The sequence below is a fragment of the Pteropus alecto genome, unplaced genomic scaffold (genome assembly GCF_000325575.1).
Source record: "Pteropus alecto unplaced genomic scaffold, ASM32557v1 scaffold75, whole genome shotgun sequence".
Lineage (NCBI taxonomy): Eukaryota > Metazoa > Chordata > Mammalia > Chiroptera > Pteropodidae > Pteropus > Pteropus alecto.
Genome location: NW_006440638.1, coordinates 5075723 through 5103581, shown reverse-complemented (window position 1 = coordinate 5103581; position 27859 = coordinate 5075723). Strand labels below are relative to the sequence as shown.

The 27859-nt window shown below is 35.2% G+C and overlaps 1 protein-coding gene and 1 pseudogene across 1 annotated transcript; both read left to right on the top strand.

The window, feature by feature from the left end:
- PLSCR4 (phospholipid scramblase 4) lies at window positions 1–27859 on the top strand. The gene is made up of 9 exons (XM_006917654.3): window positions 1–31; window positions 1057–1167; window positions 15054–15289; window positions 18103–18145; window positions 18894–19120; window positions 24556–24717; window positions 26070–26228; window positions 27207–27280; window positions 27801–27859. The coding sequence occupies exons 1-8, from the start codon at window positions 25–27 to the stop codon at window positions 27252–27254; spliced, it is 993 nt and encodes a 330-aa protein (XP_006917716.1). The 5' UTR covers window positions 1–24; the 3' UTR covers window positions 27255–27280; window positions 27801–27859.
- LOC102893350 lies at window positions 12876–13283 on the top strand (annotated as a pseudogene).

Below are 27859 nucleotides of genomic sequence, written 5' to 3'. Positions count from 1 at the left end.
CAGGATTAATTGGAATTCTTCAAAATGTCAGGTAAGTTTTTGTGAATAAATTTTAATATGCTTTATTTTCAAATGTGAATTGCATAATTGCTATCCTTAAAAAATTGGAGTTTAATTTAGAACTTTTTTATGTTTAATATTTGGAGCATATGAACATTCCTATCTATCTTCGATAGAAATAATTTAAAAAGATTTATATTGGCACATATGTACTGAAAGACCTCTAACATATATGGGGAAATTTGGGCAAAGTAAGGAAAGTAAGTCTGCAAAAAGAGATAGTAGTAATAAATAACTTGCGATGACAGCCTGCTTTTGTAGAGGAAAGCTCAAAAGTAGCCCTTTCATTTTCAAGCAATGCAAAAGATGACATAAGGAGAGAAACCACATTTATGGGATTTGTGTTTTTTATAAGATAAAAGTCAATCAGTTAAGAGATTCAGAACTTTTCCTTGTAATGAGTCCAGGGAGAAATTTCTCTTATTTCAAGAGGACGAGGTGTAACATCATGAAAAGTGACTTCATTACCTCCCTTGAAGCAATTGTGGTGACCTAGGTGGAAGTATGAGTCACTGGAGATGTAGACTGAACCACCTCTAATTGAGCTTTGTGTGGCACCACTGGTTTTTAAACCATTTAGTATTCATCGTGCTTTGTTTTGAATTTATTTAAATAGCCATTTTTTAAATGAGATTCATGAAAAAATCAGATTCACTCTATATATGACTTCTTATATATATTAGGAAAAAAATTTTTCAGCACTGTGCAAGGAATTTATGTAGGTAGGAACCAGCATCAGGTCAGCTGAACTACTAGCATGAAAGCTCATTGCTTTGATTGTAGGACAATATAATTGCTGTGTTTTATTTTGTAATCTATATTCAACCTGAAAATTCATCAGATGTATTAATGGGTTGATGTCTAATATATATAAAGAATTACTTTTTGTGAGAAATATGAGTGTATTTCATATTGATGCATACTGAAAAGAAAAAATGACTATATTCTGTTACCATCATTTCTATTGCAAATCGCATGCCCTCTCTTTCCCCAAAGATGTAGCCCCCGCAGCCGCTAAGGAACCTACAGATGAAGTAGAAAATCAGATAAAGTCACCTGATCCAAGGCCTGATGCTCCTCCTGACTACAATTCCCATTTTGTACCAGGTAGGCTAATAGTCGGAAAAAATCTTACTCCTGTATCCAGAAAACCATACTAATAGTTAAGATTGCTTTTACTTTTTATTCCTTATTTATTTTATTATTATTTTTTTAAAATTTATTGTTTTAAGTGACATTGGTTATCGAAATCCAGTAAGTTTCAGGTGTGCAGTTTAACAGTAAGGAGCATATATATTGCATTGTGTGTTCCCCTCCCATAGTTAGATTTCTTTCTGTCAACACATTATTTGAACCATTTTACCCCATCTATCTCCCATCTCCCCCTCTATATTGTCCATGTCCATGAGTCTCTGTTTTTTGTCCTGTTCATTCGTTGCTCTGTTTTTTTGTCCTGTTCATTCGTTGCTTTTAGGTTTATATCCCACATGTAAGTGATATCATGTGATTTTCAACTTTTTCTGTCTGACTTATTTCGCTTAGCATGATTATCTCGAGTTCTATCCATGTTGTCGCAAATGGCTGCATTTCATCTCTTCTTATGGCTGAGTAATATTTCATTGTATATATGTACCACAGCTTCTTTTTCCAATTGCTTATTGTAGGATGCTTCAGTTACTTTTGTATCCTGGCCAACGTGAATAATGCTATGAACATCGGTGTGCAAATATCTTTTCGGATATGAGTTTTCAAGTCTTTGGGGGTAAATATCCAGTAGAGGGACCAATTCTTAATTTTTTGAGGAACCTCCATAGTGGCTATACCAGTTTGCAGTCCCACCAGCAGTGTATGAAGGTTCCTTTTTCTCCACATCCTCTTCAACATTTGTTATTACTTGTCCTATTGATAACAGCTATTCTAACAGGTATGAAATGATATCTCATTGTGGTTTTGATTTGCGTTTTCCTAATAGCTAATGATGTTGAACATGTTTTCGTATAATTATTGACCATTTATGTCTTTTTCACAGAAGTGTCAGTTCAGGTCCTCTGCCCATTTTTTGATTGGATTGTTTGTTTCCTTGTTGTTACTGAGTTGAATGAGTTCTTGGTATATTTTGAATATTAGGCCCTTATCAGAGGTATTGCTTGCAAATTTATTTTCCCATTCTGGTGGTTGTCTCTTTACTTTTTTGCCAGTTTCTTTTGCTGGGCAGAAGCTTTTTAGTTTGATGTAGTCCCATTCATTTATTTTTGCTTTTACTTCCTTTGCCTTTGAAGTCAAATTCATAAAATTCTCTTTAAGTCTAAGGTGTGTGAGTTTAGTTCCTATATTATCTTCTATGCAACTTATTGTTTCAGGTCTTATATTCAGATCCTTTATCCATTATGAGTTAATTTTGGTATGTGGTGATAGACAGCAGTCTACTTTCATTCTTTTGCAGGTGGATTTCCAGTATTCCCAGCACCGATTATTGAAGAGGCTTTCCTTTCTCCACTGTATATTTTTGGCTCTTTTGTTGAAAATTATTTGCCCATACAAACCTGGGTTTACTTCTGGACTCTCGATTCTTTCCCACTGGTCTGTGTGTCTGTTTTTTCTGCCTTTTTGATTATTGTCACTTTGCAGTATAATTTGCAATCAGGCAGACCGATGCCTCCAGCCTCGTTCTTTTTTCTCAGGATGGCTTTGGCGATTCGGGGTCTTTTGTGTTTCCATACAAATCTGATGATTTTTTGTTCTATCTTTAAAAAATACTGATGAGATTTTGATGGGGATTGCATTAAATCTGTATAATGCTTTAGGTAATAAAGTCATTTTACTCTTTTGATTCTTCCAATCCAAGAACACGTAATATCTTTCCATTTCTGTGTATCTTCTTCAATTTCTTTTATAGGGTTTTATAGTTTTCATCATATAGGTCCTTCACATGTTTCGTTAGATTTATTCCTAGATAATTTATTCTTTTTGTTGCATTTGCAAAAGGAACTATTTTTTCCACTTCTTTTTCTGACGCTTCATTATTATAGTATAGGAACACTATGGATTTTTTAACATTGATTTTGTATCCAGAAACTTTACTGTATTTGATTATTGTTTCTAGTAGTATTCCTTAGGGTTTTCTATATAGAGAATCATGTCATCCACATATAGTGACAGTTTGACTTCATTTCCGATTTGGATGCGTTTGATATATTTCTCTTGTCTGATTGCAGTTGCCAGGACTTCCAATGTTATATGAATAACAATGAATAACAGTGGCATCAGTGGACAGCCTTGTCTTGTTCCTGATCTTAAAGGAAAGGTTTTTAGTTTTTCACCATTCAATATAATGTTGGCTGAGGGTTTGTCATATGTGGCCTTTATTATGTTAAGGTACTTTTCTTCTATACCGATTGTGTTAAGTGTTTTGATCATAAATGGATGCTGTATCTTGTCGAAGGCTTTTTCTGCATCTATTGATATGATCATATGATTCTTATTTTTTAATTTATGTGGTGTATCACATTAATTGATTTGAATGTATTGGACCATCTCTATGCCCCAAGGATGAATCCTGCTTGGTCATGGTGTATAATCTTTTTAATATGTTGCTGTATTTGGTTTATTAGTATCTTATTTAGTTTTTTTGCATCTGTGTTCGTGAGAGATATTGGTCTGTAGTTTTCTTTTTTTGTGATATCTTTACCAGGTTTTGATATCAGAATAATATTAGCCTCATAAAATGAGTTGGGAAGTATTGCCTCCTCCTCGATTTTTTGGAAGATTTTGGGAAGAATGGGTATTAAATCTTTCAATGATTAGTAGAATTCACTAGTGAAGCCATCTTGCCCTGGACTTTTACTTTTTGGTAGGTTTTTGGTGGTTGTTTCAAATTCCATACTGCTAATCAGTCTATTTATATTTTCTAGTTCTTCTTGATTCATTCTGGGAAGTTTTTATCTTTCTAAGTACCTGTCCATTTCTTCTAGGTTATTATAATTGGTGTTATATACTTTTTCATAGTATTTCTTGTATGATCCTTTGTATTTCTGTGGTGTCTGTTGTAATTTATCCTCTTTCATCCCTGATTTTGTTTATTCGTGTTCTTTCTCCGTTTTCTTTAGTGAGTTTAGCCATTGGTTTGTCAATTTTATTAACCTTATCAAAAACCAGTTCTTTGTTGCATTTACGTTTTTCTATTCTTTTTTTGTTTTCAATTTTATTTAATTCTGCTCTAATTTGATTATTTCTTTCCTTTTGCAGACTTTAGACTTTATTTGTTCTTCCTTTTCTAGTTTAAGATGAAGCGTTAGGTCGTTTATTTGGGTTTGCTCTTGTTTTTGAGATAGGCCTATAATGATATGAACTTTCCTCTTACGGCTGCTTTTGCTGTGTCCCAAAGTTTTGATATGTTGTACTATCATTATCATTTGTTTCTGTGTATCTCCTGATCTCTCTTTTTATTTCTTCTTTGACTCAGTCATTCTTCAGTAGCATGTTGTTTAATGTCCATGCATTTGTGGTTCTTCTCACTTTCTTTTTACGGTTGATTTCCAGCTTCAAAGCATTATGATCAGAGAATATGGTTGGTATGATTTTAACCCTCATATTTGATGAGGCTATCTCTGTGTCTCAGTATGTGGTCAATACTTGAAAATGTACCATGTGCACTAGAGAAGAATGTATAGGCAGCTGTTTTGGGATGAAAGGCTCTGTAAATGTTAATTATATCCAGTTGGTCTAATGTGTCATTTAAGGACGTTATTTCCTTATTGATTTTCTGTTTGGATGATCTGTCCATATCCGCCAGGGGGGTATTTACATCCCCTGCTATGATAGTGATTGGTCTGTTTCTCCCTTTAGTTCTGTTAGTAATTGCTTCATATATTTTAGGGCTCCCTGATAGGAAGCATAGATATTAATAAGTGTTATGTCTACTTGACATGACACTTCATTATTATCAAGTGTCCCTCAGTATCTTTTTTTACCTTTTTTATTTTGAAGTTTATTTTATCCAATATTAGTAATGCTACTCCCGCTTTCTATGAATGCCATTTGCTTGAAATATTATTTTCTATCCTATCACTTTTGAGTACAAAGTTATCTTTGAGCTGAGATGTGTCTTCTGGAGGCAGTGTATGGTTGGATTTTGTTTTTTGATTCATTCTGCAACTCTGTGCCTTTTCATTGGTGAGTTCAGTCCATTTACATTGAGGGCAATTATTGAAATATGAAGTTTTCCTATAGCCATTTTATCTTTTGCTTCCTGGAAGCTCAGTGTTTCCATTGTTTCTTGTCCTTGTCTGTTTTTGTTTTTGTTTAGTTTAGTTTAGTTTTGTTTTGTTTTATTTTGGTTGGGTGTTGTGGATTTTCCCTCTGGTTCTTGTTTTATTTTTATACTTCAGTTCTGAATCTTTGGCTTGTGGTTACCATTATAAATTGGTAGAGGATAGTTTTATATATATAGTAGTCCATTCTTCTGCGTGTGCCTTATCTGCATTTCCCTTTGCGATTTTGTATCTTTGAATCCTCCCCTTTTCTGTCATTGTTGTCTCAATTTGTCCCTATGTATGCTGAATGTTCATTACTATCTTGTATAGCAAATTTCTTCTTACTGTTTAAGCTTAGTAATGGTTGCACTCCTCTGCTTCTATCTGCCTGCTATTCGTCTTACTCATAGTTATGTATTTTTTTTGTCATTTTGTTTTAGGTGAGTTGACCTCTTTCAGTATGTCCTGTAATGCAGGCTTCATAGTGGAGAATTCCCTCAATTTTTGTATGTCTGAAAAGGTCTCCATTTCTCCTTTATATATATAGGATAGTTTAGCTGGATCCATTATTCTGGGCTTGTAGTTCCTTTCACTTAATAATTTGAATATTTGATTCCACTTCTTTCTGGCTTGTAAGGTTTATGCCGAGAAGTCTGACAATAATTTAATAGGTTTTCTTTATAGGTTACCTTCTTCTTTTCCCTGGCTGCTCTGAGAATTCTGTCTTTATCGTTGATTTTTGATAATTTTAATAGTGTGTCTTGGAGAAGGCCTTTTTGGGTCAAGATAATTAGATGTTCTTTTGACTTCTTGAATTCCAAGTTCCATCTCATTCCTTAGATTTGGGAAATTCTCATCAACTATTTGTCTGAAAATGCTTTCTAACCCCTGCACCTTTTCCTCCTCTTTGAGAATGCCCATTATTCTTGTTTCCTCTCCTGATGATGTCAGCTAGTTCTTGTATTTCTCTTTCATTCTTTTTCTTTTTTTGGTTTCTATCTTCTTCCCTCTGATTTATTTCTAGATTTCTGTCTTCGATATCACTGATCCTTTCCTCTATTTGGTTGACTCTATTTCCCAAGCTTGTTATTTCATTTTTCAACCTTGCAGTGTGTTCTTCATCTCCAGAAGTTGTATTTCATTCTTTTTGAGGGTTTCAGTCTCTTTGCTTAAGAACTCATTCTGCTCATCTACTTGTTTTTTTCAATTCCTGAAATTGTTGATATGAATTGTTTGGATCTAATTGTGTTTTTTCAGAAGTATCATCCTGAATTCTCTGTCTCTTAAGTTGCATATTTCTGTGTTTTTAAGCTTATTTTCTAAGATTTTTCTCTTCTTTTCTGAGATGACTTGTCACCTTGGTTGTTCGTGGTGTTTAATGGACTATTTCTCCTCCTGGGCATTAATGGAAGTGTATTCTGCTATTTTTTTCCAGAAAGATTTTTTATATAAAGATCTCTCTTTAGCCTGTTGCAACTAAGGCGTTTTTTCCTTTGTTTTCCAATAGATGGCATCTAAGTTTCTTGGATCCCTGCATCATATAAAGTCTTATTTATAATGCCTTTTGTTTCCTTATAGATTTTGAATCACACTCACTACCCTCAGTCTCAGTCCCTGTCAGTGTTAGCGACAGTTTCAGTAGCATTTGCTCAGATTCCCCTGGGGCTCCATGGTGTTCTGTCTTGGAGGATATGGGGGGATGGGCCCTCTTCTTTGGAGGTTAGGGGCTGCAGCTCAGACTCACATTTTGCAGTCTGTTAATAAGCAGCTGTTGCTTCTCTGCCATCTCTACTTCTCTGCTGTCCCCACCTCTCTGCTTTCTGTTCTAATCCCTGGATACTGCCGCTATGTGGAGCTCACAGCTCTCCCAGTAAGGGTTGTTCAGAGAACCCACTGCACGTTCTCCTCTCCCCCTCATCCTGCAGGTAGCTCTGGCTTATTTGTTCTCCCAGTCAACCTCTCAACTCCTGGGGTTCTGACCTTTGGTAGCTCTTTGTGCGTATCCCACGCTCAGACTTGCTGGTGTACAAATTGGTTGTTTTTTGTTGAGTTTTGGATGTTCATCTTATTGTTGTTTCAATGGGAGAGATTTGGGGACAGCTCTCTGCCATGTTTCTGACATCACAAGATTGCTTTTCAAGTTAATTAACTTATTAACGGAGTAATTCAATAAATATTGAATACCTATAGGGCATAAGTAGTTTACTAGATGTGAATTAGAACATATTCCTGTCTTGTCTTCATAGGATTTATAGGTTACTGAGGAAGGAGGCTGTACAAACATTGATAACATTCTCCTTGCTCAGTTATGGGTATATGAAGAGGACTTTGTAGGGGCACAGAAGATAATACTGACTCTACTAAGGACCTAAGAGTAGCCCTAACTGAGGAAGTCATGTTTTCCTGGCACGATAAGTAATTTCTCAGTCAGACGAAAGCAAGAAGCAACTATCTCTGGGCATAGACAACAATATGTCCTAAAGCACAGGTCATATAGGCCTGGTATGAAGCAAGCATGAGATAAATGGCAAGAGAATGAAAGCGAATGACCTTGACTGCTAATTAAGGAACTTGTAATTCTCCAGATACTTTAATAAGTCTACATGCACTGCTGGTGGTGATGGTTCAGGAAAAATGGATACTCATACTGCTAGTGGAAATTTGAGCTATTATAGTGTTTTTAAGAAGTAATTTTGCAACGTGTAAAATTTTTTAAATTAAAAATATATTTTTGGCTAAAGGAATAGTTTTAATCAGGATTGTATTTTAAGTACATTTTAATGACTTAGGAAATGATAAAGTTCTAGCAATATTTCTTTAAATATAAATTTGTATATATTTCGAGGTAGAAACCATTGAATTAGGCCGTGAAAGGACAGAAGAACCCCAATATCCATAGGATGATGCAGATATGTTGTTTCGGCCCCAGACATATGATCCACGGTGCTCAGGTGGCCTTTGTTCCTGCAATGTTTTTTGAAAACAGTAGGGCTTTATTTTCCCCTTCCACTCATGCATATGCATGTTGTATATATCTGATCAAGTGTAACCCCTCATTAATGGCTTACCCTCACTAAATCCAAGGTTTTGACAATCTTAAATTATAATTCTTCTGTATCCGACCATTTCTCTATATTTTATTTCAGTGACTATTAACATGATCTACATCATCTAGCTTATTTTCACCGATCACTTTCTATCCAAGTACCTAGATTCCAGTAGAACAGAAGAAGCTCCACAATTTCTGAGAAGTAAACGCTGGTTTTAAATCACATTCTGCTCATCTCAGAGTGTCTGTCTATTCCTCTATTTATCAAAAAGAGAGTGAGAGACATCCTTCAAATTAAATGACTAGATAAGTTGGAAAATATTATGGTGCTGAGTGTACAACTAATGAATTTTGTTATGAAATAGTAGCAAAATTTTACTGTGATCGCCATCTAGTGGCTGAACTTTATACTTTCTTACGGTGACACAGATGATGTCCTTGTGATTCACATTAAGGAGATCGAAATACTAGAAATATTTGGCTTTAATGAATTTTTTAAAATTCAGTTATATAATTTCTATTTGCATTATAGTATATGTTATTCTTGAACATATAATGGATATATGTCCATCCTGAAAATAATTTTGTCCCAAATATGTTTTTAAAAAAAGTTAATAAAGAAACCTTTGTCATATGTAGTCTATTTAAAGAGAAATTGATGTAATTTCTTGAAATAAAAAAAGGATGATAATGTTCACAGTAATAAAGAAAACACAAATTCCATGAGGTGGTATTTCTCACACCAGTATTAGCAGGACAGTGCTTCATCACAGACTTCTTTTTTTAAAAAAGTGTGGCACACTATAGTTACACAAAGTTAAATGTGTTTTGTTTTGTTTTCCTGCATAATTAATTACAACCCTTAATGACATTTTAAAACTCAAAAGGGAGTATAATATGTTGGTTTTCCACACAAAATTTGTCATAGTTTTTCTTGTACTTCTCATAACATCTCTGAACAATACAAACTTATACTAAAATCAATTGATTACATAAATTCGTATGTAATTTTTCTTAGAAACGTAATCTTTAAACTGAAAAGCCTCATAATCTAAATTATAATTTTCTTTATGATTTAGTGATCCTCAAATTTTATTATATGAGATACTTTTATGTTATAATAACATGGTTAATATCACAAGAATTAATTATCAACTCATTGAAATGTTATAACAATTAGTATTCTTAAGATAGTTAATACATCTACAGCCCTGCTACCCTGAACAAGCCCGATCTCGTCTGATCTTGGAAGCTTAGCAGGGTTGGGCCTGGTTAGTACTTGGATGCGAGACTACTAGGAAGACGAGGTGCTGTAGGCGTAAAAATTAAAAAACAAGGGATTGTAAGCTGACAAGGTCCTTGCAATCTGTGAGGTCAACCAAATTTTAAATAAAAAAAAAAAAAAAAAGATAGTTTATGTGACTTTTAGTTGCATTGTTTTTAGTTAACAGTTCTAAAATAGCAAGGAGGAATATCTAATTTTTAATTTCTAGTCCAAGTTGAGTACCCTTAAACACAGTTCTTACAGGAATTAAAGACAATTCATGACAGACTGAAACATGTAATTTCTTTCATTTTTTCCTAACACATTAGATCTTTTTTCAATCTCATTTAGCTCTAATTTGACATTGTTTCTAGTTACCATTTTTCCTTTAGTCTCTCCTAACTCATCTCTGTTCCCTACCCTTAAAAACTGGTATTCTCTAGAGTTCCTTGGTGCACTCCCTTGTCCTTCCCAGCCCTGCTCTCTGTCACCTCTTCCATTCACCTATCCTTTACCCTCTCTCCTAAGTCTTCACCCTCTATTCTTTATCTATACTTGAGACCTGTAGGGACCCAAGTCAGGACCTCGAGAATCTTTTCTCACTTTCAATCTATTGAAACCATGGTAATATCCATGGTTCCATTTTCCTTTAACTACTTATGAATTCCTTCTCACCACATCAGTCTCTTTGCTCTAAACTTGCATTTCCAATGGCCTATAGACCACTTTCCCTGGATGACCCTGAGTCTCAAACTCAATGATTCTCAATCCAGCTTTGGTATCTTGCCACTGAACACACACCCTCTATTCTTTATCTATACTTGAGTCGGGACCTTGAGAATCTTTTCTCACTTTCAATCTATTACCAAGACAATACTGTTCTTAAATGTCCTTATTTTTCCACTCTCTGGTCTTTTCACCACAATCAAACTTTCTTGACTTCCATCTGGACTCCTGTAAGCACCTTTAACTACTCTAACCTTCTTACTCATAAAGGCTCTTAATATACAACTAATCACTCCACTTTCCATTTTATCAGCATAAAATTCAAATAAGTTCAAGTTCTTTGCACAGAATATAGATCTTTCATAATTTTTATTCCCTCCCCACCTTTTTTCCTGGCCTAATCTGCTCAATCTCCATACATGCCCTTTACTCCTGCAGTACTGAAATCCCCTGTGCAACTGCTCATTGTGTACCTATTCTCCCTGTAAAACCCTTGCCCATCGTGGAGTTGCTGTCTAGGTCTAATGTGTTAGCACTTAAAAAATAAGATACCTCTTCTGCCTAGGTCAGGTGCCTCTCCTCTGTAATCCCTTCACACACTATGCAGCTACCTCTGATTATACCAGATTCTCACTTCATGGTGACCACTCACTTTTTGTTATACATCTGTGTATTCTCTATAGAGTGGGATGTCCTTGAAGACAGCATGTCTTTGTACATCCTCCCGTCCCTAGCAGCAAGCACGGCAGCTGGTCCTTGAAATGGGTTTGAGGAATGTTTCTTAGATTAAGGAATGTTGTTTCATTTCATGGCCTTGTTCTCAAATAGTATTAGGAGAAATCGTTTTTCAATTCATGACTTTCATGAGTGGTATTTTTATGAGTAACCAAAATGTCCCAGACTTTATCAGCTTCAAAAGCCACTCTTCCCTTTAATGCCCAAGAGGAATCTGAGCCTCTCTCTAATTTGCCTTACTGAGGTTGCCGTCTTTGTTTTATTTCTCATCCCAAAGAACTTCTCAGGCAGTGTCCCTTCCTGGTGGTGGCTGGCTTTCTTAGCATTGGCTGACTTCAGACCACTGCTTTGCCTCTACGCTAGTCACCTCTTACTGTCCTGAGACCAACTTTGGGTTGGCTAATCTGTTTTTTTCTGTACTGTGATGTCCCAAGGGCGATGGGAGGGTGTGCAGAACCTAAGGATTTAAGGACTTGAAAATAGCTGCTAGCTACAGTTGTTCTTCCAGTCTATGATTCCAGACCCTCCAGGATCATCTAGCATCCCATTTTCCAAGTTACTCTTCCTAGTCTCTGATCTAGGGGGTAGTATTATCATAATTTAGTTAATGGTACCTCTGTAGTCAGAATATTTGATTATTAATTCTGACTCTGCCACATACTAACTATGGACCCTTCATCACGTTACTTAACCTCTTTATGCTTCAGTTTCCTCCTCTATAAATTAAGGATAATAATAGTACCAACCACATAGGGTTGATTTAATAATGACAAGATTTAATACTTGTAAAGTAGTTATAATAGTACCTAGAACATAAAAGGAACTGAGCAAGTGTTAGCTATTATCTTTTTTTTTTTTCATAGTCAGCCTAGCTTCCTCTAATAGGTGTTTCTTCCAGATCTTCATGGTATCCAAAACCCATTTTTAGGGGTTCTCCAAGAGAGTATATTCTCCATCTTATTCCACTCTCTCAAGTATTCTTCATTCTGCTGTAGTAATCTTTTCAAAGAACAGTTACTAATGGAACTATCACATTTTTCAGGAGATATCAGTCCCTGCTCTACACAGGTATGTGGCATTACATTGTACTACAGGTTCTAGCCAGGGTAATTAGGTAAGGAAAAATAAATAAAAGTTATTCAAATTAGAAAAACAAGCAAAACTATATCTGCAGATGAGATGATCTTATATAGAAAGCCCTAAGGAATACACACATATACACACATAGCTAGCATTAATAAATGAGTTCAGCAGTGTAGTAGGGTACAATATCAATATACAAAAATCTAATGGTATATATATATATACACCAGCAATGAACAATCCAAAAGAAAGTAATAGTACAATTCTACATATAATAAAATAAAAAAGAATAAAATACTTAGCATAAATGTAATAAAAGAAGTGTAAAAACGTGTATGCTGAAAACAAACTATTGTTGAAAGGAATTAAGACTAAAATAAATGGAAAGATATCCCATGTTCATAGGTTTGAAAAGTAAATATTGTTAGATGGCAATACCCCCAAATTGGTCTGTAGCTTTGACACAATTATCAATTTCCCAGAAGGCTTTTTTTTGAAAAAAAAAATTGGCAAGCTAATCTTTAAATATATATGGGAATGCAAAGGACTTGGAATAGCCCAAACAATCTTGAGAAGGGGGGAAAATTTGGAAGATTCATACTTCCCAATTTCCAAACTTACTATAAAGCTACAGTAGCCAAAACCTTACAGTACTCTCTTCTTTGGCACTGCCAATGGAGGTGGCAGCCATCTCCTATTCTGTATCATGGCCGCTCTCAGAACTTTTGTGAAGCCCAAGGTCATCAAAAAGAGGACCAAGAAGTTTATCTGGCACCAGTCAGGCCAATATGTCAAAATTAAGAGTAACTGGAGGAAACTCAGGAACATTGACAGTAGGGTATATAGAAGATTCCACGGCCATGACTTAATGCCCAACATTGGTTATAGGAGTGACAAGAAAACAAAGGACATGCTGCCCAGTGGATTTCGGATGTTCCTGGTCCACAATGTCAGGGAGCTTGAAGTGCTGCTGATGTGCAACAAATCTTACTGTGCTGAGATTGCTCACAACATCTCCTCAAAGAACCATAAAGCCACTGTGGAACGAGCAGCCCAGCTGACCATCAGAGTTAGCAATTCCAATGCCAAGCTGCGCAGCAAAGAAAATGAATAGCTTGTGTGCACATTGTGTTTCTGTTAATAAACCATAAAATTCTGCCAAAAAAAAAAAAAAGAAAAGAAAAAGGCCATATAGTACTGGCATGAGGACTGGCATGTAGATCAATAGGATAGAATTCAGAGGCCGGAAATAAACCCAAATGTCTATGACCAATTGAATTTTGACAAAGGTGCTAAAACAATTCATTAGGGAGAGAATAGTCTTTTTAAAAAAATAGTACTGAGATAACTGATTATATTCAAAAGAATGAGTTTCAATACATATTACACCGTATACAAAAATAAACTAAAAATGGGTCAAAACCTGCATGTAAGAGTGATAACTGTAAAATTTACAGAATAAAATATAGGTATAAGTATAACCTTGGATGAAGCAGTGATTTCTTAGATATGAGACCTAAAGCACAATCAACCAAAGAAAAATAGATAAATTGAACTTAATAAAAATTAAAAACTTTTGTGTCAAAGAATGCTACAAAGAAAATAAAGAATCAACTGAATGACAATATATTTGTAAATAATCTGGCAAGAAATTTTTATCCTAAGTATATAAATAGCACTTACAATGCAACAAGAAAAAGACAAATGATCCAGTTTTAAAGTGGACTAAGGATTTGAATAGACATGTCTTCAAAGAAGATATACAAATGTCCAAAAGTACATGAAATGATGCTCAATGTCATTAGTCATCAGGAAAATGCAAATTCAAACTGTAATAAAATACCACTTCACACTCAGTAAAGTAACTAAAATAAAAGACAATAACAAGTATTGATGAGGATGTGGAGAAATTAGAACCTTTATACACTTCTGGTGGGAGTATAAAATGGTGAAGCCGCTTTGGAAAATAGTTTGGCAAATCTGCAGAAAGTTGAACATGGAGTTAACCACATGCCCCAGTCAATTCCACTCCTAGGTGTATAGTTAAGAAAATTGAAAATATATATGCACACCAGTGTTCACTGCAGTGTTATTTGTAATAGCCAGAAAGTAATAATCCAAATGTCCATCAACTGATTAATGGACACATAAAATGTGATACATTCATACAATGGAGTATTAGTTGGCCATAATAAGGAATGAAGTACTAATACATGCTATGACATGGATGAACCTTGAAAACATGCTAAGTGAAAGAAACCAGACACAAAGGCTTCATATTATATGATTTCACTTATTTAAAATATCCAGATTAGGCAAATCTGTAGAGACATTTGTTTCCAGGGGCTGGAGAAGGGAGATGAGGAATGAGTGCTAATGGGTATGGGGGATGAAACTGTTCTGAGATTGGATAGCAGTCATTAAAAGCACTCTTTTGAAGTTAAGTAGACCTTACTACCTTTGTGACCTTAAACAATAATAATAAACAACAAAAATTTACAGTACTAATGGTGTGTTAACCCTGTGCTAATTCCATTACAACCTAATGAAGTGGGTATGTTATATTTTCAGAGGAGGAACCTAATGCATAGAGAACATGTTACTTGACGTTCCAAACCTTATTTCGTCAGCTCTGAAATAGGGATAATTATCTCATAAAGTTTAAGAAGACTAAATGAGTTGATATGTAATATGGTTAGTACATTGTTGATACATGGTACACACTCAGAATTGGAACATCTTGTTATTTTTAAGTGGATGCCATGTGCTCTCTATCATCTTCGTGTAAAAAGTCATGCTAACTTCATGTAAAAAAAAAATCTGGTTTCTTTCACTTAGCATATTGTAGTATTAATAATGTATAACACTTTGTTTTTGAACACAGGACCCCCTGGAGCATCTGTCCTTCCACCTGCAGGATATCCAGGAGGCTTGCCTATGGGATACTATAGTCCACAGCAGCCCAGTACCTTCCCCTTGTGCCAGCCAACTGGTGGTACCCATCCTATCCAGTACCAGCCTGGCAAATACCCAGTGCCAAATCAGTCTGCTCCAATAACATGGATGCCAGGACCAACTTTTATGCCGGACTGCCCTCCTGGTCTGGAATACTTAACCCAGGTACTCCACACAAATCCAATTCATATTTTCTAGTGAAATGTGACTGAGGATCCAACAAGAGATAAAAAGCTGGAGTCGATAAAGTGATGGTGTCTAGTTTATGAGACTGTAGGAGTGATGGTGCTAATTTCAGAAATGTGAAGGGAGACCAAAGAGTATAGGCACGTTTTTGGTGAGATGAGTATGGTTTTCGTAAAGGATGTGTGTTGAATTTTAAAACATTCAGGATGTCCTCTTGAAGGCAGTTTAAAAAATAGGAATATGAATGTAAGAAAAACTATGAAAGATTCTAATTGGGGTGCCATTTGCTTAAAAGTAGAGTTAACATCAAGAAAAGTAACATAAAAAAGAACGGAACAATGGACAGTGAGCGAATTACTGAGTGCCTTAGCCCATGGCCCTTTCTCACCACCTATAGCTTTTATCATCCGTGCCTGTCACCCTCCAAAACATGTAATGTAAATAAAAATAGGAGACCTACTAAGTATTGCTCCAGACTAAGTTCCAGAGAACCCCTTGCCACAACACAGTGACTTCCTAATTTATATCAATATAGACATTCTGGAGCTCCCAGAACACCCAGCTCAGAAACTGGGACATTATGCCAAGTTGATATGCCAATAGTATTGTTTAAAAACCTGTGTCAGAAACTCAGAAAGATTGCTTAATGAAAAGAAGATAAAGCTAGTATTGGAAATACTCGAAAGAGGAAGTGTTGAAATACATTACAATAGGGACTTGCCAATATATGTGTTTTCAGTATAGTCAAGCAAGTATTCCTTGGAGTTGACATGTTTCTCTTCAATTTTATGTACTGATAGAGACCCTATTAATCTGCATTGAAAACCATTGGTACAATGTTATAGTGTTCATATTTGAAAGTCAATACAGTTGGATCAGGAAAATCTGGATTTTACATGAGCCCAAAATTTTGTTTTAGTGACATATTAACAAAATGTAATGCCAGCCATTCATGTAAAGTGCTCAAGTAAACTATATTATTTTAGAAGCTTATAAAATCTTTATAAGTTAATGAAGTTTAGAAAATTTTTTATGCTCAGTGATAAATAACAAATCGTTTTGGGAAACCCAAGATCTTGAGTCATTTTTTTTTTAGTGAATAGCTTTAATATTATTCATTTAAATGTTAAAAAATTTTCTCAATTTCTTCTATTACTCTGACAGAAGTTACTTTAACATATTTCTTGAATTCTTTCCCTTTCAGGAATGTTTTGAGTTTAAAAAAATGAAAAAGAAACAAAACAGGTTTGGAGCCCAACAAACCTGGTTTTTAATCCTAAACTCTACTCCTTCCTCAGTCTACAACCTTGAATAAGATTTGTAATGTGCCTAATATTTTTGGCACACATGGCCCATCCAATGGATGATAACTATGTGGATGTTATTAGTTGGAACACCTTGTATGTGAGCAAAAGACACAGAGCCAGTTATGTCCTTTATCATATTCTTTATTCTAGTTTTTTTGTAATCTCATGTGCAGATTACATAAATCTTTGTCAGGACTGTCAAGATTCTGTAATATCTAAAGTAGTAAGATTTTATTATTTATAGAGTACTGGCTTGTCCAGTAACTCCACTAGTTAGAGAGCTGCTCCTTAACAGCCATAATATTAGTGGGCAAACTTCTACATAAATGGGCATTATTTCTTTAGAATATTTTGCTCAGCAATGGATTCTTTTACCAAGCAGGGAATATTTTTACTTCTCAGTTCTAGATTTTAACATTCTCGATTGTTTTTTTTTCAGTGGCCACTTTTGATATTTTTTAAGACTTGTTTAGACTCCCTCACCTGATTGTGTTTTCATACAAGAAAAAGGTTTTAATGAAGGAGTGTGTACTCTTGGTACCCTACAGTAAGCAATCAAATCACAAAACATTCATGTGTAGTTATTTGAAATTTTATTATCATATTTGTGTGTTTTTCATTAATTAATGTATTCAACAAATATTTAGTGAAATATAGCATTTCAGGCAGTGTTCCGGGCTCAGGGGTTTTTTTTTCTTTTCTGCTTGAATGTTCTCAAGTATAACAGATAATGGGTCCATTAAACTGTCTCTCTTTAGAGTGATTCCTAAATAAAGTTAAGGTAAAAGTTTATTTAATGATATTCTCAACCTCCGGTTTCAAGGTATCCCACCTCAGAAAGTTTCCTGTCCTTTGTCTTAATCCTATTAACATGCTTCCTGCCCTCTCAGACCCTCCCTTTATTGAAGGGTGCACCTAGGGAAGGCCGTGGCCTTTAGTAGCTCAAGTAAGTAGAAGTTGATATGTTAATCTCTTAGAAGTACCTGGCAAATAATATAAAATTGGACACTCTAGCTGATTCACTTCCCCTAAGCCACTGAGAAAATTGCTTTATGACAGTGTTAATTTGTCCTGAACTTCCTGAGCAACTCCAGTCTGTGGGTGATATGTCAGAGAGCAGTGAGTAGGGACTAAGTAGAAATAACCTATGTTAACCTAGCTTCTTCTAGATGCTGTTACTAAATGATTTTCTGATATTTTAGATAAATGTTTCAATCTTTTATAGTAGAACTATGAAAAAGTGTTTTCCTATCCAGACAGCTCTACTAATAACCATCTAGTCAGGTGCAGATAGGCTAATTTCACTTGATTTCAAATTGGTATTTTTGGTAAAATAAAAAAAAAATTATATTCCATTCAGTTTCAAAAGGATATTTTGATTTCAGTTGATACATTTTAATACCTAGCTCATCAGTTTCTTTTCTAATGCCAATTTGATTTAATTCTGTCATTTCTATCTCTAATTGCTTTGTTCTCTCCCAACAGTTGGACAACATACACGTTCTTCAGCATTTTGAGCCCCTGGAAAGTATGTATAATTCCCAGCAGTATTCAGCAGTATTTGAATAAGGTGGAAATTTGCATTATCCAATATCTAGTTCCTTATTTATATTGATCACTTTTTAGTGATTCGGGACAAAACAGGATATCCTCTTTTCAAGAAAATAAGAAAGAGAATTATTTTATATAATTTTACCTATTTATACATTATATATAAGTTCTTAGACTTGAAAAGGATTTATATTTTATCTTGTCAGCCATCCTACCTTTCACCCATCACAATTGCTCCGTATTAACTTTTTATGGATGAGAAAAAGGAGCCAAGGGTCAAAATTAGTTATCCAGGGGCACCAAAGTCGTCAAATCAGTGACAGAGGTGGAAGCAGAATCTAAATCTGCTGAGCCTCTAGTCCAGCTCCCTGTTTTGGAAATAAGAAAAGAAATCACAGTTTTTAAAAAGCCATTTTGCTTTAAGCCTTTAAAAGGACTTAAAAAAGTTTTATTATAATTGACATACGATATTATATTAGTTGCTAGTATACAGCATAATGATTTGACATTTATATTCCCTATAGTATGCTCACCCGAATGACTAGTAACCATCTGTCACCATACAAAGTTATTACAATAATATTGACTATTTTTCCTATGATGTACATTACATCCCCATGACTTTTTTTGTTTTTAATAACTGGAGGTTTGTACCTCTTATTCCCCTTCTCAAGGCCCATTTTAACTACTTCTAATTTAAGATGGCTTTCTCATTTTATTTTTAGTGATGACACATTTTGAAACTAATAATAAGTATGATATTAAAAACAACCTGGACCAGATGGTTTACATTGTAACTGAAGACACAGACGACTTTACCAGGAATGCTTATCGGACACTAAGGCCCTTCGTCCTACGGGTCACTGACTATATGGGCCGAGAAATAATGACAATGCAGAGGCCCTTCAGATGTACCTGCTGTTGCTTCTGTTGTCCCTCCACCAGGCAAGAGGTCAGAGAATGGAAGTTTCCATAGTTTCTTTCTGATCCAACTCCACAGCATGGTTGTGCTCTTTCAAAAACTATACAGAAGAAAATTTTCACTGGCTCTGCCAGTCAGAAAGAAGATAGTGAGGAGGAAGGAAGCCAAACTGCCTCACCTAAGGAAAATTACAAAGGGCTTTTCTCTTGTGGGTTCATGATCTCCAGTGCTAATTGATTGGTCAAGCACAAATTAGTTATTCACTGACCACAATTCTATCAGTTGTATAGTAAATTAGAAATTTATCTATCACATGGAATATAGTCACATTTATCTGAGGGTTCCCAGATAAAGTATGTTAAATTTAAAAATATACTGTTAGATTTGTAAGGAACTTTACTTTTACTCTACCCATCACAATCTACACCTTGCTATATAGATAAAGAAAAAAAATTAAATGCCTGATGAGGGTGTTATGTGATAGGTGACAGTGCTAGAACTGGAAGTAAATGTGAACTGCCATGCAGTGTCTGGCAGATGGTGTAGTGCTCAATGGATATTGGCTGGATGCATGTGTGCGCGCGCGGGTGTGTGTGTGTGTGTGTGTGTGTGTGTGTGTGTGTGTGTTTCCTTATATTGGAGGTGAATTTCTGCCTCTTATCCTTGATTCTTTTGTATAGTAAGCATTTTTTTTTTCATATTTATGACTTTGGCTTTGCAAATCAAAGCCTCTAAGAGCAGCCTTCAAGGTTATGGGAAGCCAGGATAGAGTAAAGCAAATCAATATTACAGCTTTAGGCCATATATGGAATTTTTGTCTCACAACATTATCTAGATATTTTTCTGATTTTCCAATTTTACTTATATTCATGTGCGTATATTTAGTTCTATCTACTATGTAGATTCCTGTATTCACCACTACAATTAAAATATCAAATAGTTCTAACACCATAAAAAAAACCTTTATAACCACATCTACATCTCTTTCTTTTTTTTTTTTATCCCTAACCCCTTATAAACAATAATCTGTTCTCTATCTACATAATTTTGTCATTTCAAGAATGTCACATAAACAGAATCATATAGTATGGTACCTTTTAGGACTGGCTATTTTCAATCAGTGTAATTGTCTAAGATTCATATAAATGGTGACATGTATTAATAATTCATTCATTTTTATGGCTGAATGATATGAATTCTTTAAAAAATTTATTTGTATGCAGTTTTGATTTTTATCTCAACCCTAAACTTATATGAGATCTCAGTCTTAGGAAGGTATCAAATTTATGTTTGTATATTTGTGATTGTATATATATGAAAAGTAATATCTGTTTTTAAATAATTTTTATTTTTCTATTACAATTGACATACAATTTTATATTAGTTTCAGGTGTACAACGTAGTGATTACACATTTGTATAACTTACAAAGTGATAACACCGATAAATCTAGTATCCGATACCATACATAGTTATTACAATATTATTGTCTATATTCCTTATGCGATACTTAACATCCCCATGACCATTTTGTAACTACCAATTTGGACTTCTTAATCCCTTCCCTTTGTTCACCCATCTGTCCAACACCCTCCCATCTGGCAACCCTCAAAATGTTCTCTGTATCTGTGAGTTTGTTTCTGTTCTGCTTGTTTATTTTGTTCTTTAAATTCCACGTATAGTGAAATCATATGGCGTTTGTCTTTCTATAACTTACTCCAGTTAGCATAAACCCTCTAGGCCCATCCATGTTGTTGCAGATGGCAAGATTTTATTCTTTTTTTATGGCTGAGTAATATTTTGGTTTATATATGTACAACCTCTTCTTTATCTATGCCTCCATTGATGGACACCCAGGTCGCTTCCATATCTTGGCTATTGTAAATAATGCTGCAAGGAGCATATGGATGCACATGTCTCTCTGAAGTAGTGTTTTGGGTTTCTTAGGTTAAATCCCCAGAAGTGGGATTAGTGGGTCCAGTTTTGTCTCTTGCTATAGGCTTTGTTTTAAAGTCTATTTTGTTTGGTATAAATATTGCTACCCCAGCAGTTATTTTTGTTTGTTTGTTTCCATTTTCATGAAATATTTTTTTATCCCTTTACTTTCATTCTGTGTGTGTCTTTCAACATGAAGTAAGTCTCTTTTGGGCAACATATGTAAAGGTCTTGTTTTCTTATTCATTCAGACACTCTGTCTTTTCATTGGAGCATTTAATCCATTTACATTTAAAGTAATTGTTGATAGATGTGCAGTTGTTGCCATTTTATTATTTATATTTTTTATCCTTTTTTTTCTTTTTTCTTAAAGAAGTTCCTTTCACATTTCTTGTAATACTGGCTTGATACTCATGAACCTCTTTAGCTTTTTCTTGTTTAGGAAGCTCTTTATCTGTCCTTCAATCTAAACGATAGTTTTTCTGGGTAGAGTAATCTTGCTTTTTGTCACTTGAATATTTCCTACCAGTCCCTTCTGGCCTGCAGAGCTTCTGTTGAGAAATCAGCTTTCTGTTGAGAAATCAGCTTTCTGTTGAGAAAGTCTTACGGAGCTCCCTTCTAGATAACTAATTGCTTTTCTCTTGCTGCTTTTAAGATTCTCTCTTTGTCATTCACCTTTGGCATTTTAATTCTGCTGGGTTTTGGTGTGGGCCTCTTTGGATTTATCTTGTTTAGTACTCTCAGTGCTTTCTGGGCTTGTATGTCTATTTCCTTCTCCAAATTAGAGAAGTTTCCATAAATATTTCTTCAAATAGGTTTCCATTTTCTTGCTCTCTTTTCCTTTTCCTTCTGATACCCCTATAATGCAAATGTTGGTACATTCGACTCAGAGGACCCTTAAACTATCCTCATTTTTTTGGATTTCTTTTTCTTGTTGCTGTTCTCATTAGGTGTTTTCTGCTACCTGGTCTTCTCAATCACTGATTTGATTCTCTGCTTCATCTAATCTACTGTTAATTCCTCCTAATTGGTCTTTCATTTCAATTATTGTATTCTTCATTCTTTCTTGTTCTTTTTTATGTTTCCTATCTCCACTTTTATATTTTCTATCTTTTTGTTGAAGTTCTCATTGAATTCATCTACTCTTATTCTAAATTCATTGAGCATCCTTCTAACAGTATTTTAAACTCTGCATCTGGTAGATTGCTTATCTCTATTTTATTTAGTTCTTTTTCTGGAGCTTTGTTCTGTTCTTTCTTTGGGACATGTTTCTTTGTCTCCTCATTTTGGCTGCCTTCCTGTGTTTGTTTCTATGTATTAGGTAGGATTGCTATGTCTCCCAGTCTTGGTAGAGTGGCCTTATGTAGTAGATGTCTGGTGGGACCCAGTGGTGCAGTCTCCCTGGTCACCTGAGCCAGGTGCAATCTCTGGTGTGGATTGTGTGTACCCTCCTGTTGTAGTTGAGCCTTGGTTGCTATTTGCACAATAATCCCTTGGTTGTGAGGACTGACCATGGCTACAGTGAAGATGCTGCTGTGTAGGCTCTGACCCTACAGAGCAAGATTCATTTTAGCAGGGCTCTGGTGTCTGCCCAGTCTGCCCTTTGGACGTGTCATCCTTAGAGGCTGCGGAGTGGTGCTTCGGTTCTGACTGAAGCCAACTACCAGGTGAGGTGTGCCAGCTCCTGGACCTCCTGGAAGAGGCCCTGCCACAGGCAAAGTTTATCCAAGTTTAGCTGCAGCCTGTGCCCTGCCCAGGACCACCTGGCTTGAGCCATAAAGCAATCCAGATGGTTGCTACCCTTGCTGGGCTTGAATTCCTTGAGAGAACAACTGTGAACTAAGGCTGGCTGCCTCTAGTGCCAGGCTTAGGCCTGCTTAGCAAGAGGTATGGGATATGCCATGGCCAGATCTGCTTATTTGAGTTTTGTGAAAGTGTGAGAAATTTTAGGAAAATCCACAGCATAATCCAAGACTGGCCATCTGTATGGAGGGGGCTTGAATGGGCTTGCTTGTTGGGTGGGTGGGGTCTCAGTGAATCACCATGGCCAGGTGACCAGTATTAGCCAGATTGAAGGAGACTGAGATATGGAGGCAGGCCTGGAGAGAGGAGGGCTCAACAAAAGAACAATGGCTTCTGCCAGCACTTCTGTCTGTGAGAATACTGCTCTTCTAGCCCTTGCCCTGAAGACAGACAGTTCATTTCCTCCCAGTATGTTCCTCTTGTCTTTCCAGCTGCTGACCCAGCTCTGGAGCTCAGAGCAAGTGAGTCCGTCAGTGGGTATTTCATGTGTGGACCCTTTAAGAGGAACTCCTGGGACTGTAGCAGCCCTCTGCCTCACTCAGTCACAGACTTTGCTGGTTTTCACAGCAAGGAGTCATGGGGACTTCCTAACACTGGAACCCTAGGCTGGGCAGCCTGTTTTGGGGCTGGGATCCTTTGCCTTTTCAGGGGGATCTCTACGGCTGAGATAGCCCTTCTGATTTTTATCACATGCCAGTGTGGGACCAACCTATTATGTGTCTCTGCCTCTCCTACCTGTCTTGAAATGACAATTTCAGTATGTCCTTAGTTGTAGGACTTTTATTGAGCTAGACTTTAAGTGATTCTCATGATGGTTGTTTTGTAGTTTAATTGTAATTTTTATATGCTCCTGGGAGAATACAAGTACAACATTTACCTACTTTTCCATCTTGATCTTCTGGATATTATTATTATTATTTGAACAATAATATCTTGATCTGACAATTCATGAAGCTGTGTAGTTTTGCCCCTGAACAGACCTATGGGACTCAGAATTTTTAGGAAAGTATGTATGACACAGAAAAATTGCCAGTAGAACTTTTCATTGGTCTTTTACCAAATAATTTAATTTTGTGACTTGTTATTATTCAATATAAAGATCTTAGTTCTTCACAAAGGAATATTGTAAAGATAATTAGCTAAAAAGAGAGTAGAGGGCAGTATTTTAAAACTCTTTTAAAATGGCTCTATATACCCAAAACGTTCTATTGTTTTCCCAATATACAGTTTTCAGAATGCCTCTTTTTTTGTTTTCTATTATAATTTTCATGTCCGAGATTTAAATTTAAGAAGTTAGCTTGTTACTGTTTTATATACTGTGCCAGAAGACTTGAGACACCTATATCAGAGACAAAGATCTTCATTACAACACAGAAAGCAGCAGGAGCATTAGCATATTTGTTTAGGTACTCTTGTTCCCCAGTTCTATGTGGTCGATTCAAAGAAACCCAGGCAGATACTATATATATGTATACAGCTGAGAAACACTGAGCTTGGAGAACTGGCCATTATATAATAAGTAGTAATTTTGTCCCTAAGAGAAGCATGACATTTTCTGTCAAGACTGTTCACTGAAATGCAAGCCTAAGAAATAGCCTGAGTAAAATGGAAGGCTTTCCCAGTAATAATTTCCCCGGTCCTTAAACAAATTAAGAACATATCTAAGTTGTGTGTATTTATATATGTATGTATGTAGCATCCTCTTCTCTGTCACTGCTTCATTTGTAGCTGGAGGTACAGTGTCCTCCTGGTGTCACCATTGGCTTTGTAATGGAACACTGGAACCTGTGCAGAGCTGTTTACAGCATTCAAAATGAGAAGAAAGAAAATGTGATGGGAGTGCGTGGGCCATGTTCAACCTATGGTTGTGGTTCAGATTCCGTTTTTGAGGTAAACAAATGTAAAAATAATGCTTTTAACTATTTTTTTTTTTGCTACATGTATTAACATACCTCAGAATAATTTCGTTTTAATTGATTTTTTCATGTGAATGAATATAGTAGTATGAAGAAAGAGTTAACTGGTTGACATCAAATGATTTTCAAATTATTGATAGTGGATTGCTTAATATTTTCCAAAATATGAGCTCCTTCTTTATGATTTCAATGTTTGATAAAGATAAGAGAAACTATTAAAACATTAAACCTGATAGTAAATAGCCTGACATAATCTAGTAAATAACCTGACATTATTCATTTTATTCTTACTTGTATTTAATTAACCATTTTTTTAATCAAAGATTTCCAAAAATAGAAAATAGGTCCTGCATAATGAACGTCCTCAAAATAGCACAGAACATGTAGACACCCCTGAAGTTCTGAAAATTGCTTATTTGCAGGATAGTAGTTTATCTGTGTTCTCAAGAAATATGACCACACTGATAAAACATGAATAAAACTCATAATAGGTTATAACATTTTCTCAGGAAAAAGAAAAACATCTTTTTGTTTTGCCTTTATCTTTGGATATAAAATGATTGCTTATAATCCTGTGAATCTGGCAAAGGAGATTCCTAGACATTTTTCCCGAGCTTCTTAGAGTCCTTTCTGACTGCTTGCAATTCAGCAAGGCTCATCATCTAAAATTGCTCATTTGGGTATTTCCTGTGACACAAAATAAACTTTCCTTACATCACCATGACATCATTTTTTAAAAGACAATGTAAAGAAATGGAAAATGTAAATAAGCCAAATTTCAGGGTCAGGATGTGTGGGATAATTCTGATCACCAAAAGATAGTATCCGAGTATTTTACTCTGGCAAGTGCCAGAGTTTCCCTTTTAGAAGCTGAAGTCCTTCAGGTTCTTGGCATAATTTAAGAAGACAGCATAGGTTTGTTTGGCCTACAAAAACTTAATTGTTTATATGGAGTTTGTGAAGTGTACAGAACCATTCTTCATGGCTTTTGCTACTGTGGAAGATTACCTCCCAATCCCCAATTCCTCCCTTTGCTACTATACTACAGAACTTCAGATCAGTTCAAATCATACCTCTCTAATAACTCACTTGATGAAGAAAGAACACCAGCTTGAGAAGTATAAGATATACTCCTGCTCGGTTATTAATCGGTTTCAAGATAGTTAATCCTTCTTGGCCCTAATTTCCTATTTGAAATTATGTTATTACTATATTCACTTCCTGCACTATGTTTATGCTATCTCAGTGTAAGCTGCTTGGAAATAGGATAAAACATGTATTATATATATTTTTAGTTATCATGAAGTCAAATTCTTATCTTTCTAGGTCAAAGCCCTCGATGGTGTATCCGACATAGGCAATATTATTAGGAAGTGGAATGGTTTGATGTCAACAATGGGTGATGCTGACCACTTTGACATTCACTTCCCTTTAGACCTGGATGTGAAGATGAAAGCCATGATTTTTGGAGCTTGCTTCCTCATTGTAAGTCTTTCGCTTTTGATTTATCCTGAGAGAATTATTCTCTCTGATGAGTAGTAGTGTAGAATAGTAGAAAGGCAATAAGCTTTGAAACTAGATCAACTTCTGTCTCTACCACTTAGTAGTTACATGTTTTATAGTGTTTAACACTTGCAAGCCTCTGTAAAATGGAGATAAAATATTTATATTTTTTCAGAGTTATGAATATTAACTATCATATGAATAAAAAGGCCAGGAGAATGCATGGGAGATATTAGACGTCCAATGGATGTAATTGTCATCATTGCATGTTATTATTTTCACTACTTAAAAATACTTGTCTTGTGACTTCTTAATGGAATAAAATAATTCTAAAACTGATATTCTTTTTCTCTACCTTACTGCCTCTCTGTTAGTGTACTCCTTGGTGTTGTACCACCCTTAGATTTAATAGGTGCAATTCCTTTGCTATATTTCTGACTAATTAATGGTTAATACTCATAAGTAAAGCATAGAAATAAAATTGACAATATTTACCCTAAAAACCTAATTAACATATTATAATTAGTACATTTAACATATTTAATATTGATTATCAATTGTTCCTCCTTTTAATAATAAAAATTTAGTACTCCAAATGGAAAGTTTATTGGCTACCAACAATTTTAAGTTTGTAGTTGATGCTCTTGATATTAGGTTCACTTTATAAAGATTTATTATATTTATTCTTTTTTTTTCTTCAGTTCTTTTTAAACTTTGTTGCATATATGAATCCCTGGGGGAATCTTGTTAAAATTCGAATTCTGATTCAGTTTAAGTCTTGTGGATTGGAGGTGGGAGCGGACTGAGATTCTGTAGATTTATTTATTCTTAGCTGAAATAGGAGGGTTGCCAGATAAGTTATACAGAATAATACTTTGTGCATTGCATTTAATTATCTACTTTTATACATATAACTCTCTCTCTCTCTCCATATATATATAATTACTTTTGCAATTTTAGGACTTCATGTATTTTGAAAGATCTCCACCACAACGTTCCTCAAGATAGATGGACACAGCAAATCAGCAATTATGGTAAAAAAAAAATATTAGAAAAGTTGAATTAGGCTTACAGTCAACCCTCAATTATTTGCAAATATATTTATCTGCTTCTGCAGATTATTTTTATTGGGTGTTAGCTTGGACAGGTAGACTGAGAGATTAAGAATACTTACAAGTGTTTCAATTGAGTGTCTACTTGCCTACTTGGTAGATGAAGAGTTCATCCTGAAAAAGCTATAGCTCATTAATCAAGTAAATATAGATACAATGAGCTTGAAAACATTTGAACATGAGATAGGGGAAATGAATCTCAGCACTCTCACATTAATAGATAATGTCCATCAACATATCCTATTGCCGAAGACAAATTTAATTCAAGATAAAAAGAATGACACTTTTTCTATTTAAAAACAAAAGGGAGGCAGACAGATATTTTATTGGAAAGGAAAATTTCACCTCTGCACATATATCAAAGCTTCATTTTGTAAAATTGATAAAAGTTTCAATGGAAAATTTAATCGTATTAAATTTTTTTTTTTTTTTTAATCATAAGGTGTATGTTTTCCATGTCTCTTCCTTCATTCACTAGCATGAACAATCAAGAGCTGCCCT

Bases quoted from the DNA above. Each gene is read 5' to 3' on its own strand.
- PLSCR4 (XM_006917654.3), top strand. The intron at 19,121-24,555 runs GTCAGAGAATGG...CTTCATTTGTAG, and splicing joins GTCCCTCCACCAGGCAAGAG to CTGGAGGTACAGTGTCCTCC. The intron at 24,718-26,069 runs GTAAACAAATGT...TTATCTTTCTAG, and splicing joins GTTCAGATTCCGTTTTTGAG to GTCAAAGCCCTCGATGGTGT.